General features: G+C 39.2%; 1 protein-coding gene across 4 annotated transcripts in view; it reads right to left on the minus strand.

Moving 5' to 3' along the window:
• The window catches only part of gbf1 (golgi brefeldin A resistant guanine nucleotide exchange factor 1), a gene marked incomplete in the record, with an annotated part of 85,399 nt that overhangs the window by 23,170 nt on the left and 46,405 nt on the right, over positions 1 to 15,824 (minus strand). For 2 of the 4 annotated variants that reach the window (XM_014002746.1, XM_014002751.1), the window contains 13 exon segments: positions 1,102 to 1,225; positions 1,306 to 1,508; positions 1,600 to 1,688; positions 1,780 to 1,911; positions 1,989 to 2,175; positions 3,606 to 3,800; positions 4,416 to 4,514; positions 4,626 to 4,837; positions 6,420 to 6,588; positions 6,754 to 6,983; positions 7,345 to 7,489; positions 11,863 to 11,898; positions 13,337 to 13,391. In XM_014002746.1, the coding sequence (XP_013858200.1) occupies positions 1,102 to 1,225; positions 1,306 to 1,508; positions 1,600 to 1,688; positions 1,780 to 1,911; positions 1,989 to 2,175; positions 3,606 to 3,800; positions 4,416 to 4,514; positions 4,626 to 4,837; positions 6,420 to 6,588; positions 6,754 to 6,983; positions 7,345 to 7,489; positions 11,863 to 11,898; positions 13,337 to 13,391 (1,876 nt within the window). 4 annotated transcript variants of the gene reach the window in all.

Here is a 15,824-nt window from a genome sequence, read left to right on the forward strand (position 1 = left end):
CATTTGTACTAAAAGGTATTTTGACAATATATACTGTATCAGCTGTAGCAGCATCATATGAATTCTGGCATTTTACACACAGTCTACCAGGATGCGCCAACACAAAAGTCAGAGACTTCACATGAGGTTTGGACCATCTTGTGGGGGAAAAGCAGATTACTTCCAACTCGCGAGCGCCCCCTCTGGTGGGGAAACTTTTTTCAGGGATACAAACTTTTCAGAACACTGGTAGACAGCAGCCAATACAGACGAACATGTGGTTGTTGTTGTTGTTCGAGGAGCGGCCCGGCCACACGCTAATGTCATTAGTTCTCTATCATTACTAAGGTGCGGGACTACCCCCCCCCCTTTTTTTTTTTCACATCATGTCGCCTGCTTGGATCTGTTACTATCTCACTCTGAAGCACGGAGGAGTGTCAGAGGTGAGCTCGTTTCAACTGCTTTTTACAACGCGGTCTCATTTCCGGACTCACCATTTTGTGAATGAAGCCGATATTTCAGTTAAAATACATAAGTAAAAATATTTATCCGAGTATCGTACTACCCCCCAACTTTATGGATGATTTTATGGATTTAATTTTACATATAATACTTGAATAAATACAGTAGTCCTGACCTGGGTCTCTGTCTCTGCTGATGATATACAACCCCACAGCAGGACTCTGCCATTAAAATGCTTTTGAACAGAAATACATATATGGCTGCTCAAAACAAATGGGTTATGTATATATGAATRCACCACTTATCTGTTTTTAATTTATTTAGAATTGTTTCAAACAAGCATTTTCCTCACAATTTCATTAATCTGGGGTATTTTGTACAAGTTCATTACTTAATTAAAATTTTAAAAGCATTTAAATTTCAGGTCATAACAAAATAGAAGACTTAGAACACTTCTCCTATTTTTATGTTTTCTTTTTTTTAGAATGAGGTTAAGATTAAATTTGTTGCACTTTTGGTTTCATTTAAGCAACATACATGATACAGTAATTCAGCTAAAAGCCTCCATTGGAGCTAAAATAACGCTTGAAATATTGTAGTGACCGTGCCAACACGACCGATTTCAATGTTATTCAGAAAGTTGGGGAGAAAGCGCCTTACATGCCAGTTGTCAGTGAAAGTTTCCAAGAGTCTCTGAATAACRGGAGCCTCTCCGGGGAGCCTGAAGGCCTCCAGGTAGAGCCGCAGAGCCTCGTCGATTCGAAGGCCCTGAAAGGTGAACGTGCTGCAAGAGAAATTCAGTTTAGAGTGAACCACATGAAACGATGAATAAATCTACTGTATGAACTGGAAGTCCACGCTTACTTCACAAAGCTGTCCAGGAGGTCCATGTGCTTRCGATCGCTGATGTACTCGCCGATCATTTTCTTGTCCAAACGAGGGTTTTCTCTGAGCCACTGGGCCACTTGGTTGCTGTCCATGGGGTCACTGAGAAGACCCTTTTCCTGCAGGAACTGGATTCCCTTCTTGGGCTTTAGGTTAAACTGCTCTGCACCTGTGAACAACAGCTGAGCACAAAACAAATATATATATATTAAAAAAAGTTATGGAAGTGATCAAAGTTTTGTAACAACATGGAGAACAATCAGTCGCACCAACCTTTTTCTTCGTTCTAATTTCCATCAGCTCCTGAGAATCGGGTAAACAGGAGGAGAAACGATGAGGCTTTTTTGGAGCTTTCTTATCTGCTGAAGGAAATGATTAAATTTTAATCAGCTTCTGATTACAGATTCTACACATTATTCTGTAGGACGTTGAAGACAAAACTTTGAGCCTCACCAGCATCATTGTCTCCCTGATCCTGTCTGCCCAGCCTCATCYGCTCGGCCATCAGGTGTCCACTGGTTGGTGGGAACACTGGAGCATTCACCGCTGGAACAGAACTAGTAGTGCTGCCGATTCTATTAACATCTAAGGACAAGAAGAAAACATGTTTATATAAAAAAAAGTATATATTCACAAATGTATTCATCTATTACGATGCATACCAGTGGTCGAGCCGTGTCCATTTGTGGAGGAAACGTCTTCTGCCAGCAGTGTGTCTGACTGGTCCTGCTGAGCCGTGTTCAGCACTTTGGCCTGACAGTGAGCTTCAGTGCTGTCAATTACAGTGAGCAGGGCCTCCAGGGACAGCAGGTGAGTGGTGTACAGCTGCCCTGACACTGGGAATGCATTCTGTTCAAACAGAAATAAACAGGAAAGAGGAGAGAAGAAAATAAGACAGCTTCAACACAGTGCTTCTGTATTAAAATAGAACAACTAAGGAATGCCACATTAAACGATTAAACCAATGAGTCTCTTCACATTTTTAATAGTTATTTTTCAAGTTTTGTAATATTTTACAATCTGATAAAAACAGAACATTTGAATTATGTCCCCAAACCACCGAACTAAAAAAAGATTAACTTYATTTTATCCATGGCTATAAATAGGCAGTAAATTACAGGGTGAGTCAAAAGTCTCAGGACACAAAGTGGACAATGACACTACTGATTACCCCACCCTTACTTGTTGGGGTATTCAGGTATGTCAATTCCACTTTTGGATTCTGAAATAAAAGGATGTCCTGTGACTTTTGACTCACCTTGTAATATCAATAAAATTTACAAAAAAAAAAATCCATTAGTCATTACCTGTGTTTTTTCATGGGASTATCAATCAATGAGGGACAAAAACAAAAATTCTCTAGATGGTGATGTTTTCGTTCAACTGAACTTGTGTTCTTTATGTGTCATTCCGAATAAAATGTACAGAAGTAAGTACAATTAGTTATTCAAAACTTTTTTTTGTGTTATTCAAAACTATCAACACGAAGATGAACTGGAGATTGAAACATTTATCTTTTTTGTTATTAAAATATGAACAAAATGTAGATTGAGTATTAATTTGAGTATTTTTTAATTTAATTTTTAGATTGTTTTTGTTGTATGATGTTCATCACTGATGTTAAAAAGTGAACTGTTATTAATGAATATCCACAGGCTGTTTGCGCCTTGAGAAATTTTCTCTTTTAAGTTGTAGCAGTTTTTTGTTTTTCTTTCAAATGAAATACATATTTAAAAGAAAAAAAAGAGAAGAAGAAAGGGGAAAAATATATATATATTTTGCTTGATGACCTTAAGAATGCTGGAACAATGTATTTATTTAGTAGAATACTAAAAGTCTTTTTTAAATGAGATATGAACAAATTATTGGTTAAGATTTGTATTTGTGTTGTGATGCTGTTTGTTGATTATTTAAAATGATATTGTGTATTAAGTTGAGTTTTATTACTTGTATTTTGTACGTTTTTTAAGATACATATATATTTAAATTTGGGGCAGATGATATAAGATTTTATTCTTCTTTCTGCTCCTTTTCATTTGACTACGTTGTGATTATCTTTTTGACACAAAGATGTTGTATTATTTGTTTGTTCTTTTATTAATTGTTTGTTTTATTATTTGTTTGTAGAATGAAATAAAGTTCTACAAAAAAAGTACCCTGTAAAAACCRTTTAGAAAGCCAACACAGGGCTCCTACATCTTTATTATTTTGACACTGTGTAGAAGCCCTGTAGAAATAAATGTTGAATTCTCCATTGTTTCCTCTCCTCAGTATGTTACCTTGGACAGCAGCTTGGTGAGGTCTTCAAACAGATTGGAGCAGTAGAAGTCACAGTCGTAGTTGATGTAGAGCTCAGTCACAAAGCTGGGGATCCTCCAGAGCTGGACCAGAGCCTCTAGGGCCATCTCCTTCATCTCATAGGGCATCTTAATGTTCTCTGATGTGATGATGTCCATCAGCTTCTTCAAGTACATCTGACGTTTCACAAAATTAATCCATTAGTCTAAATCTAGGGCTGCACAATTTTACAAGAAAAACTGTGCAATTATGATATTGTTAAATATTCTGAATACAAACACCACATTTTTCTCACTACTCTCAATGTTGCCTAATGCCTTTAGAATTTCAGCTGTACGTTCTTCTAAATTAGCTGTTGGTATTCAGGAAAGTGGAGAACTAATTTCTTGGCAAAAGTATTATTGGGATCGGATTTGGGTCTGTGATATAATTCAGTTTAAATKATGTTTAACTGATAGAGCTTTACATATGTGTATCATCAATCTGTGACTGATGGTGAGAAATTGCGAACGGCATTGGCAAGCAAGTTTCCAAAATGTTTCGAAACATTTGAGGTTTCCCAATTTTCTTGAGCAGGACTCAGGCACTCGTTTTTATGTCGCATGATTTAGTTTCTAAGAATCAAGAYGACCCCTGAAGCCAAATTGCAACTGATTGGGGACAAAATGGGACTAAATTGCAACAAACAAGATTGCAYGTCGTTTACAAAAATGTCCCACAAATGTCTCATTTTATTAGTGAACGATCCATAAGTACAAAATCAGTGAGATTAGAAGACCGTCTTCACTTACCTCCAGCTGAAATTTTAGATGTACTCTCATGCTTTCGAAGAGCAGGAAGCAAGCTCGAATGGAAGCAGCATACAGATTCATACGCTCCACACTCAGCAGCTATGACACAGATTAGATGCATAATCAGAAGAGATAACTTTTGTTTTTTTCATTATGTTACTCATGACATCAGTTTAAAAGTGAGCATTAAACAAGTTTGCTGTATTTTACCTGAAACAGATGTCTGCATAGCTCATCTTTCACCAGGAYGAGTAAAGACTGGTAGTTAGCTATGTGCGCTGACTCGAGCGCTACAGTGAGAAGCTGCAGGCCCATGTGCATCATAGCGTCAGTGTTGTGGCGGTCATGAGGGTTGGTCAGTGAAATCAGAAAGCGGAAAACCTCCCTCAGGCATGGCAGGCCGTAGGGGATAAGAGAGACTCCTTTGCACAAAAGAGAAGAGAAAACGAGTGAAAATATAACTATTGAAAGAAACAAATGGTAAATTGTTTACTGAACTTTTATAATCAAATAATATGGACACATTTTTGTGCACAATGTTTATAATTAGCAGGCTTAGTATTCTTTGAAGGAATGCAGAACGCCATCTGCCTTTATGCCTGTGAACAAAGATTTATTTTATTTTTTTCTGTTTAAGAAATGATGGTGTTTTAACTATTATAGTGCAGTTTTACTAAACAAAGTGCGAACTTGTGCGATCTGTTAGCTCTTGAAATATGTTATGAACCTCATCCATATGGCGTTATAGCCTATTAGCACAGGATCTAACACCATATATAAGATTATTACCAAAAAGACAAAATTTGTTTTCCTTCTCCTTGAGTACTCATTGATATAACATGATATATCTTTTTTCTATTCTTGCACAATTCTTTATATTATATTTTTATTTTCAGTAGTTGTATCATGGCTAGTCAGTGTTAATTTCATTTTGTGTGCACTATTTATAGTTTGTAAAGTAACTAGTGTGTGAACCTCTGTACGGACCTCTCGGCAGGACTATAAAGGCTTTTTCTATTCTATTCTAAATAGAAAGTAGGGTTGGGCATAATCGAATCGTGTGCAATTAATCGTCAGAAAAACATTTATCGATTATTTTTTGGCACTTGACGATTAATACGATTAATGCCACGAGGCAGAGTCCGCTCGGTGATCCTCTCCACTTCAAATATAACGAACATTTAAAAAAAAAGTTCTGTAATTTATTTATCTATCAACACTATTTAAAATTGATGTATAGCCTGAAGTCTGTAATTTTGACACAATTTGGAACAGATTTTTATGAACAGCAAATCTTTCCCACTAAATTGGTCATATGACTAGGACATAAGGGTGTCCAGGGACTCCAGGGGATTAATCATCAAATTAATCGTTATTGGCTAAATACCACAATTAATTGTTATTAATTATTTTGCCAATATTGCCCAACCCTAATAGAAAGAGTTCACTGTTACATCTTATGATTTACAGAGATTACTTGCTAAATATTACTAATGTGTGACCTTAGTTTATATGCAGCTAACGGTTTATCGCCATATGTGTATTAACTTGGGCGCCAATGCGAAAAGCTAACAGGCTCAGCTGAGGTTTTTCCTGCAATGAAGCAGCTCTGTTGTCGTCAATACACATTCGCAATTACAGATTGAGGCAGTTCAACATTCTCCTGTCTGTCAGTGAGGCTGATCATAAGATCTTGTCCAAAATTAACCTTCAAGCTGGATAGAGCTCACTCACAACCTCTCATAGGAAAACCTAWTGAACGTCATCATTTAGCTTGTATGTTTTGTGGCATACATAAAATGGCGCTGTCCTTGGGAAAACATTGTTTTTAATTCATAAAATCCCAACAGCCTACAATATTTTCACAGTCTTTTTTTTTACAGTTGAAGGAAATGTTTATCAAATAAAATTTAATGTTACAACTACTCAGGTTTCCCATTAAAATCAGATAAAACAGTAACAACAGCACAGACAGGACTTCTTTAAAACCTCTTGCATACCTACCATCTCTTTGTGTGGACTGAGTGAACCGCACTCCTCGAGGGTTGACATAGTCCATGTCATGAACAGAGCTGGTGTCTGACTGCTCAGTAACAGAGTCTTTGTCCTCCAGAACTTCAGGAATGGACTCCACAGAGGCTGATTGAGCTGGTTCAGCCTGCCTGCCCTCAGACTGCGTGACAAATGGAACAACAATAAGTTCATGTCACACCTTTCATCCACAGAAAACACCAAGGAAATCCCTACTGTGGGATGTACACAATACCACCAACGAAATATAATCAGCCAACTATAATGTCTGTAATGTAATAACAGAGGATTCCTAAACAACCCTTACCTGTGCATCTGAGGAGCCAGACTCAGTACCAGGGAATGAGGTAGCAGCGCAGGGCGTGGTCGCAGAGGAGCTACACTGTTCCAGGTCAGAAAGATCTTCTCTGGAAGTGGCTTTGGAGCCTGTTTCCAGGCCACTGTCTGTGGTTGAAGGACTGGAAATGGACGAGCCAGCGCTGTCGGAGGTTGCAAGGCTACAGTTTGATGAGACCTGTTCAATGAATGGGACGCCACCTATGGAAACAAACATAGTGTCATACAGCATGAATACAGGATTAAATCATTATGATGAGTCCAAAAAATAGGTTATTCTTTAGACGATCCCAGGACGACTAAGTTACTGCCAAACTAAACTTTATCTCAACGTCTATAAAACTAACCAAGTTAAAGCCATTTTTGTGTTTGCTGAGGTCAATTAGCTGTAGCTGTCATCTTGAGTCAGGATGTTATAATCACACATTTATGAATTAATTTCTCTACGGGTTTCATTAAAATCAATCCAGTTGTTCAGGAGTAAATTTGTTTTCTTACAAAAAGGCACAACAGTTACTCACTTTTTATGAGGGGATTTTTTTTCCCCTGAATGTTTTGTTACCTGAGAGGTTGTTGCTGAGAGTGCTCGGCTGGTTTGGGTCCAGCTGACCAGAGGAACTGTGGACCATGTGGCGTGGCGGCCTTGGTGAGCGTTTCTGCTTCTTCCACTTGGATGATTCACTCATCCCGCCAGCTCGCATCTTTAACTGAATGAAAAAGAGGTGAGGTTAGTGAAGCCTCTGGAAACATATCTGTGGGGCAATCACTACTGAGTAAAGCCCAAACCTGTCTTTTATCTCACTTTAAAGTCTTTCTTACTGACTTTATGAGCTTTTTAAGAGAGAGCATCTATTGGTGCCACGTGAACTTATGGGCACACTTGTATTCAAACATAGTGTGTGTGGTGGAAAAACTGACTAGAACCGAAGTCAAACAAACACTGCTTGAGTTTAGTTCAGAGAGGCCTTTCTTCCCAATCAAGCACATCCAGGTCTCACTGTCGCTACCTAGGTGGGTACTGAAATCCCCCGGCAGAATAAAAGAGTCCCCAGCTGGAGAACCTCCTAGCTCTCCCACTAAGGACACCAAGAAGTCTGAATACTACAAACTGCTATTCAGCACACAGGCAAAAACAACAGTCAGAGCCTGCTCCTTCACCCAAAGGCATACAGAAGCTATTCTGTCATCTACCTCTCGTCCAACGCACACCCAGGAGGCTATAAGTTAGGCCCACACCAGCCCGGTTCCTCTCACAAGGGGCAGCTCCAGAATGGAATAAGGTCCAGCCTCTCTCGAGGAGACTGTTTCCTGAGCCCATGCTGAATGTCAATGTGAACCCAACTAAATGCAGTCAGTACTTCTCAACCCCCACACAAGCCTGGGCTCATTCCCCTCTAGAGAGGTGACATTCCATGTCCCAAGAGCCAGCTTTGGTAAACCAGTGTCAGAGTGCCAAGGCACTGACCTTTGGCTATCACCCATACCACTACAACCCCAACTTGTATAACCTGTCCTGTAGGTGGTGGGCACACAGGAAAGCAAACCCATATACAGTGGGGTGCGAAAGTTTGGGCAGCCTTGTTAATTTTCCTGATTTACCTTTAAAAATCATTAACTGTTTGGATTTTTTTTTTTTAAAAATCGGTAAAATATATCATATATGGGACAAACACAATGATATTTGAGAAGTGAAATGAAGTTTAAATGATTTACAGAAAGTGTGCAATAACTGGTTAAATAGAACTATGCAGGTGCATAAATTTGGGCACTGTTGTCATTTTATTGATTTCAAAACCTTTAGAATTAATTATTGGAACTCAAATTTGGTTTGGTACGTTCAGTGACCCTTGGCCTCCATACTGGCCTCCATACACAGGTGTCTCCAATTATGAGAAAGGGTATTTAAGGGGGGGCAATTGTAAGTTTTTCTCGTCTTTGCATCTTGTCTGAAGAATTGCAGCATGGGAGTCTCAAAACAACTTTCAAACGAGATGAAAACAAAGACTGTTCACAGTCATGGTTTAGGGGAAGGATACAGAAAGGTATCTCAGAGATTTCAGCTTTCAGTCTCCACTGTGAGAAACATTGTGAGAAAATGGAGGACAACAGGCACAGCTCAAGTCAAGGCTGGAAGTGGCAGACAAAGACAAATATCCAATAAACAGAAGCGAAGGATGTTGAGAGCAGTCAGAGCCTCTGGCCCTGTCGGGCTTTGGCCTGGAGGAGGTGCGCCCTGGGGGCCCAGACCTCTGTGCCCTTTCCTGGATCTGCTCTGGTATGGTGGGTGCCGGTGGGGCCCATGAGTTTGTCGCTGCTGGCCCCGGGGGCTGTGCGTGTGGTCGCTGGGGGGGACTCTCCCAGTTCTCCCCTATGGTCTGATCTKGGGGGAGGGTGGGCAGATCTTCCCGTGCACCCACACGGGAAGATCTTTCTAGATGAGCCTCCAAGATCCCTTGGGGCTCTGCGCTTGGGATCCCTCTCGGGCCCTTGGGCTCTGGTCTTCCCTATGTCTGCCTCGTGTCTTGGGGATTGGGCCTTCAGTCCTCCACAGTCACAATTAAATATTCCATTGGAGAAATCTTGTATATACACACATGTTCACAACCGCTCACAAACAGGTGTTCTGATGCGGGGGGTTCTGACTGGTCACTGAGTGTGTATACTGTATATGTCTGTGTGTATATATTGACAATGTGTATGAATGTAGGCATGTATGTATATCTTTATATATGTATGGGTGTGTATATATTTATATATGCCATCCATGTATCTATCTATTATTTTTCAGGTGAGCGGACAGATGTTGGGTGTGTGGTCCTGTGTTTTCTTGGTGTGTATTTAATATATTTCTAATCTCTATTTCAATATTTCTGATTACTTCTCTCTTTGTTTTTCCATCTTTCTCTATTTTTCTCTTTACTTAAAAAATCACTGATGATGAAGAAATTAAGAAACTAATATTAAGAAAAAAAAGAAAGAACAGTCAGTCAACCCACAGACCAGCACCAAAGACCTACAACATCATCTTGCTGCTGATGGAGTCACTGTGCATCGTTCAACTATTCAGCACTTTACACAAGGCGATGCTGTATGTAAGAGTGATGCAGAGGAAGCCTTTTCTCCACCCACATCACAAACAGAGCTGCTTGAGGTATGCTAAAGCACATTTGGACAAGCCAGCTTCATTTTAGAATAAGGTGCTGTGGACTGATGAAACTAAAATAGAGTTATTTGTGCAGAACAAGGGCCGTAATGCATGAAGGAAAAAGAACACAGCACTCCCAGAAAAACACCTGCTATCTACAGCGAAATTTGGTGGTGGTTCCATCATGCTGTGGGGCTGTGTGGCCAGTACAGGGACTGGGAATCTTGTTAAAGTTGAGGGACGCATGGATTCYARYCAATATCAGCAGATTCTGGAGACCAATGTCCAGCAATCAGTGACAAAGCTGAAGCTGCTGAAGCTGGGGCTGGATCTTCCAACAAGACAACAACCCTAAACACTGCTCAAAATCTACTAAGGCATTCATGCAGAGGAACAAGTACAATGTTCTGGAATGGCCATCTCAGTCCCCAGATCTGAATATTATTGAAAATCTGTGGTGTCACTTAAAGAGAGCTGTCTGTGGTTGGAAACCATCAAACCTGAATGAACTAGAGATGTTTTGTGAAGAAGAGTGGTCTAAAATACCTTCAGCCATAATCCAGACTCTCATTAGAAGCTACAGGAAGCATTTAGAGGCTGTTATTTCTGCGAAAAGAGGATCTACTAAATATTGAGTTATGGGTTGTTGTTTTTTTGTGCCCAAATTTATGCACCTGCCTAATTTTATTTAACCAATTATTGCACACTTTCTGTAAATCCTATCTACTTCATTTCACTTCTCAAATATCACTGTGTTTGTCCCATACTAGATTTATTAGATTTTTTTTATCCAAACAATCAATGATTTATAAAGGTAAATCAAGAAAATTAACAAGGCTGCCAGAAATTTCGCACCCCATTGTAACTCCTTTGGGGTGAGTCTGACCGGGTCCCATGGGTAGAGGTCCGGTCACCAGGTGCTAGGGGAAGAGCCCCTCCCCCAGGCCTGGTCCCATGGTAGGGCCACAGTAACTCATATCAGTGACGGACATCAAGCTCCATGTTAACATATATCTATTTGAGTATTCTAACCTGCTTTTTGTCTGGTCTGTCACCTAGGACCAATCTGCCTTAGGAAACCCTATTTGGAGCAATTGCCCCTGATAGCATAGCTTCTATGATCTACTTCTTGATTTTAAAAAAGCCATACTTAATACACCCATCAATAAATTGTTAGTGTAATCAAAGTCCAAAGCATGAATTGCCTCATCCAACAAGCTTGAATACGAATTATTAAATATATAAGGTCAATATAACTGATAATGTTGTCCATTGTGTAAATCGCAAACAGTTCAATTCAAGGGCATGTAAGAACATGAAATTTTGAAGTCTGAATGTAAAGAACTTACCTGTTTATGACTACTAGCCTATCCTAACCATTGTATGATTTAGCACACATCACCATTTATCACTCAAGATTTATTTGGTGGAAGTGGTCTAAAAAATAAGAATTTTTCTATCCTAAACATTTGTGATGTTACACCGTGGACAATTTACTGTGGACTGTCTTATGGATGGACATATAGGGACAATCTAGTGATTGAAAGGTTTGACATTTCTGATACTCAGATGTCCAGCTAGAGCACAGACCTATGACCTTGAAATTAATAAGGAACATTGACCCATGAGGTTTCCAGCCATACAGTTGGACATTTCTATGTTAAAATGTTATCTATTTAAACTGATTTTGAGTGTTTTAAGAGCGACTCCTTAAAGATAGGACAAAAGTTCCATCTTAGGTTGTGCAAGTAAAAAAAAATTGTAAATGTATTAAAAAAAACAATGTAAAACGTTGAAGCATCTTAGCAAAGAGAACAACGTGTAAAAGAAAATACACAAACAAGGACACGTGAAAGCTGGAMAAGCAGCTTCACCCCGAGATCAACGGAAAAAGTTACGAAGCCTACAAGCTGTACTTTGAGCCATCTTCCTTACCTGCACACGTTTGTTTTTCCACAAGATATTGTAAGCCTCAGAAGAGAAGGGGAGGAGGCAGGTGTCCATGATTAGTGATGGAAAATTTATCAGCCAAACACACAACACACTCAAGCAGAAACAACCGTGCATGATAGGAAGCGGGTGAAATCCAAACTGGGCAGAGGGTTTAGAGGCACAGACGCAGCAGCTACAAGCTACAAACACTGTAGAATCAGCAGCCGGGTAATGAGCAGGAAGAGCAGCTGAAGGCTGGGAGRAAGCATGCAGAAATGGCTAGAAAAGTTTTGGACTAATAAAACAGTACCAGTCAAGTGTTTAAGTATGCCTATAGGTTCACTTTGGCAAACACGTATCTGATTTAGTACCAGGTTCTAATTTATATATGTATTTTAATAACGACTATCTAATGTTTATGTTCCAATTCTGTAAGTACTCATTATGTACTCTGCGTCGGCGAGTACCCAAACTGAAGTATGCTTACTCGGTTTGAGAAAAACTGGTATCGGTGCATCCCTAGTATTATTGCACTTTGCTTAGGCTTGTCAGAATCAAAGAAAACCTATTCATATATATTTTTAAACTTTTGATTTTTACTATATGCAAGGAACAAATAAACAATTAAAAACAGGCAAATTTGTCCCAGAYTGCACTGTCAACAGCCCTGTTGTACTCCTTATAAATGCCTGGAGAAACAATAATGCTTTTGAAGAGATAATAAGGCAAAGCTATTGTTAGGTTTTAGTCTGATACAAAGTACACATTATTTTATTATTTACATCTAATGTGTGTGATTAAATAGATGAAAACTGCACCAGTTTTTTAAATATTTTATCTTGTGATTATGAATTAATAAATTACAGGTAACAGAATAGTATCACATTTTCATATTGGTGATGGCAAAGTATTTAATAAACTGATTACTTTTACATATATAAGTATAGTGTTGTGTTTGTAGCTGAAGCAGGATTAATAATAATGAACTAAAAACTAAATTTGCTATACTCTAAATTTGCTACTCTAAATAAACTGCTTTGGTTGAAAAAAAAACTTAAGGTGGTGTGTGGAAAACCATTTTTAAAACACTGAACATCAACCAAGTTTTAAAAAATAATACACACCTTCATGCACTCCCACCAGGYCATGCTAACCCTGCTTAGGCTGCTGTGCTACGAGTGCAGCTGCAGCTAAATAATATCACCCTTATTCTACCTTCTCTGTTCATTTAATCATTTTAATAAACAAAAATATACATCATTACTGAAAACATGCAGTCTAATGTTTGCAATGAAAGTTGAAAACTCACTGTTTTTAGCCTGTTAACTAGTAATCATTGACATCCACACACCCACAAACAGGCTAACACCAAGAACAAAACCAATCCAGTGACAAAGAGAAAACTCAAGACAGGAAGACTGAAGCCAAACTGTTTGCAAGCAAAACATTTAGGCATTCAACATCTCAGTTGCGTTACCTTCTTCATGTTGGCACCCACAAAACTCTTGGCTTCCTCTTTGAACTGGGGTAGTCTGAAAAAAACAAACAATTTCAAAAGTATGAATTTGTATAGAATTTTGTTTCTGGATAAGTTCTCAAACTATTATTACCTCCAGAGAAGAAATTTAGCTGGAGTATATATCATTGCTGTAACTGTACTTGTGTGACAGTCAAGACTTTATGAAGTACAGCATATACACAACACAATGTGACAAAAGTTTACTTGCACCTATGCAGGAAAATGGTTTTTTGAGCTGACCCTAACAAAAAAACCTAAGAGACAAATAACATGGTATTTGAGACGACACTTCTGCTACAACTTCCAGCTCAGGAATTTCATCTATACAACACTGAACAGTGTTTATGTGAGATCTAATATCTACAATGCATTTCCATTTTACAATCTTGTTAGGGATGCTAACAGTGAATGTGAGTGGCAGGTAAGTGTTTACCATGATAACCTTAAGGAGATAGTGGCAGCAGCTTTACCATTTCTTTTGATCTTGGTTAACTTTACACATTTTATACAGTTTATACATCAAAATGTCGAATAATTTGATTATAATAGAGTAATTCCCAAATTCCTATTGGACTTTAGGGAGAAAATTCATGAATGCTGGAATTTTGGGCAGGAGCTGCATTGGCACCATTTGGACATGTTCTAAAGTAGAAAATAAAAAAAATTATATTTAAGTTAAAACAGATGACTGACAATGAAAGTAGAAAACATCCTCAAATGTTTAGGAGGCAGAATGGAGGTAGGAAACTCAACAATGTCATCCTAAACCACCCAGAACTGTCCCGGTGATGGCTCATCACACACAGTGTGTGCATGTGTCCCACTTCATATCTGTGGACTCTAAAGCTTAGCGGGAAAAATGAGATGTCACTACCAGGCAGACTCTCACTCTCACACAAATAACAAAAAAAAGGAGCCTGCAACCCCCCTCCTGACATTAACTCCGTGTTAATGGAGTGTTGTCTTGCGAGCACGATTATTGGATGATCTGTGGGTCCAACAGATTAACATGCCTAATACTTTCAGCAGGCAATCTAAGACTCCTCCTGAAGAGCTGAACAGATCTGCTGCTCATTATTAGCTTTTATTGTGGAGAAGGGGGAGGGGAGGGGCACACACACCTCACATCTCCATTATCTAGCATCTGTGGACAAGTGGGGGTTGAAAGTGAGCGAGATGAGATGTGGATCGTGTGTGTGTGTGAGTGAACGGCGTCAGAATCCCGGAGCAAACAGTCCACCCTGAGTTGATATCTCATATTCATGTGCAGGGGATGCCTCTGTTTACGAGGCGTGGCTGCCGTCTTTTATACTCCCACTGTAAAACCCTCTTAAGAGGATATGATAACCAGGTGCTACAAGAGTTCTGCCAGTAAATCAGAACAGGCCAASAATGCTTGGAGGAGTGTCAGTGAATAGTGGCAAGCTTGGCAAAAAAAATACAACAACGCTAGGAGTTCAGAGGATGGAGTTCAACCCGGCACTTTGTGACAAATCCTGCGTCAAATCTGTCTTGTTAGAGATATAAACACCTCGGGGGGGGAAAGAAACGAGTGGCTATTTGTTGCCCAGTTGAGCTCTGTGACAATCAAACGTATAGACGAGCAAGTTTTTTTTTTTGTGTGACTGATCTTCCTGTCTGGTGATTGTGCGTGTGCTTGTGTGTAGATTTGTGGGGGGTTGGAGCTTTACTGTTGAAGCACAGAACACCTTCATCTATATGCAGATCATACTGTGTGCAGCTCAATTGGCTCATCCTCTTCATCTGTGACTGAATGTGACTGGCACTCTGATGCAGTAGGGGTGTCTGCTTTGTGCGTGTGTGTGAGCGTGTGTGTGTGTGTGTGTGTGTAAAGGGAGGGGGTGTATGCTAAATGCCAGAGGAGAAATAATGTTATGGCATTAGTGAATCAGCGGCCTACTGACCCTGCATATAGAGCAAAAATGAAATCCATAAGCTTCAAGTTGAAAATTKAGGCCTGATTAGACAGACGTATGCAGAAATCTTCTAATTTATCTTTAATAAGGTTTTAAACTACACGTGACTTGATGTTTTTTTTCCAACTTCATTTTCCCGTACAGTAAAAGAAGTGACGCTCTGTAATAAAATCAATTCTGAAAAACAAAAGCAACTTAACATCAAAATGAAGGGATGAATATCTGGTTCATCCCTTGGACTAAAATCATCTCGTGTTGAGAAATGACAGAGTTCTAGAAGTTTTGTTCAACCCTTGTAAATGAAATATGTGTCGTAGCTCCTGGAGTACATGTTGTGAATGACTCTCAGCAAAAAACACACCAAATTTTAGCAGATTATTTGTAAAACTGACTGATAACAGTTTTTATTAGTTTTATTTGGATGAGTCGAATTGAACGAGGTTGGCTCAAAAACGTAAACGGGGTAGATTTATATCCAATCTGTGGATGGTTCGATCGTAGTATTTTCA

Source organism: Austrofundulus limnaeus, unplaced genomic scaffold, assembly GCF_001266775.1.
Source record: "Austrofundulus limnaeus strain Quisiro unplaced genomic scaffold, Austrofundulus_limnaeus-1.0 Scaffold0, whole genome shotgun sequence".
Taxonomy (NCBI): Eukaryota; Metazoa; Chordata; class Actinopteri; order Cyprinodontiformes; family Rivulidae; genus Austrofundulus; species Austrofundulus limnaeus.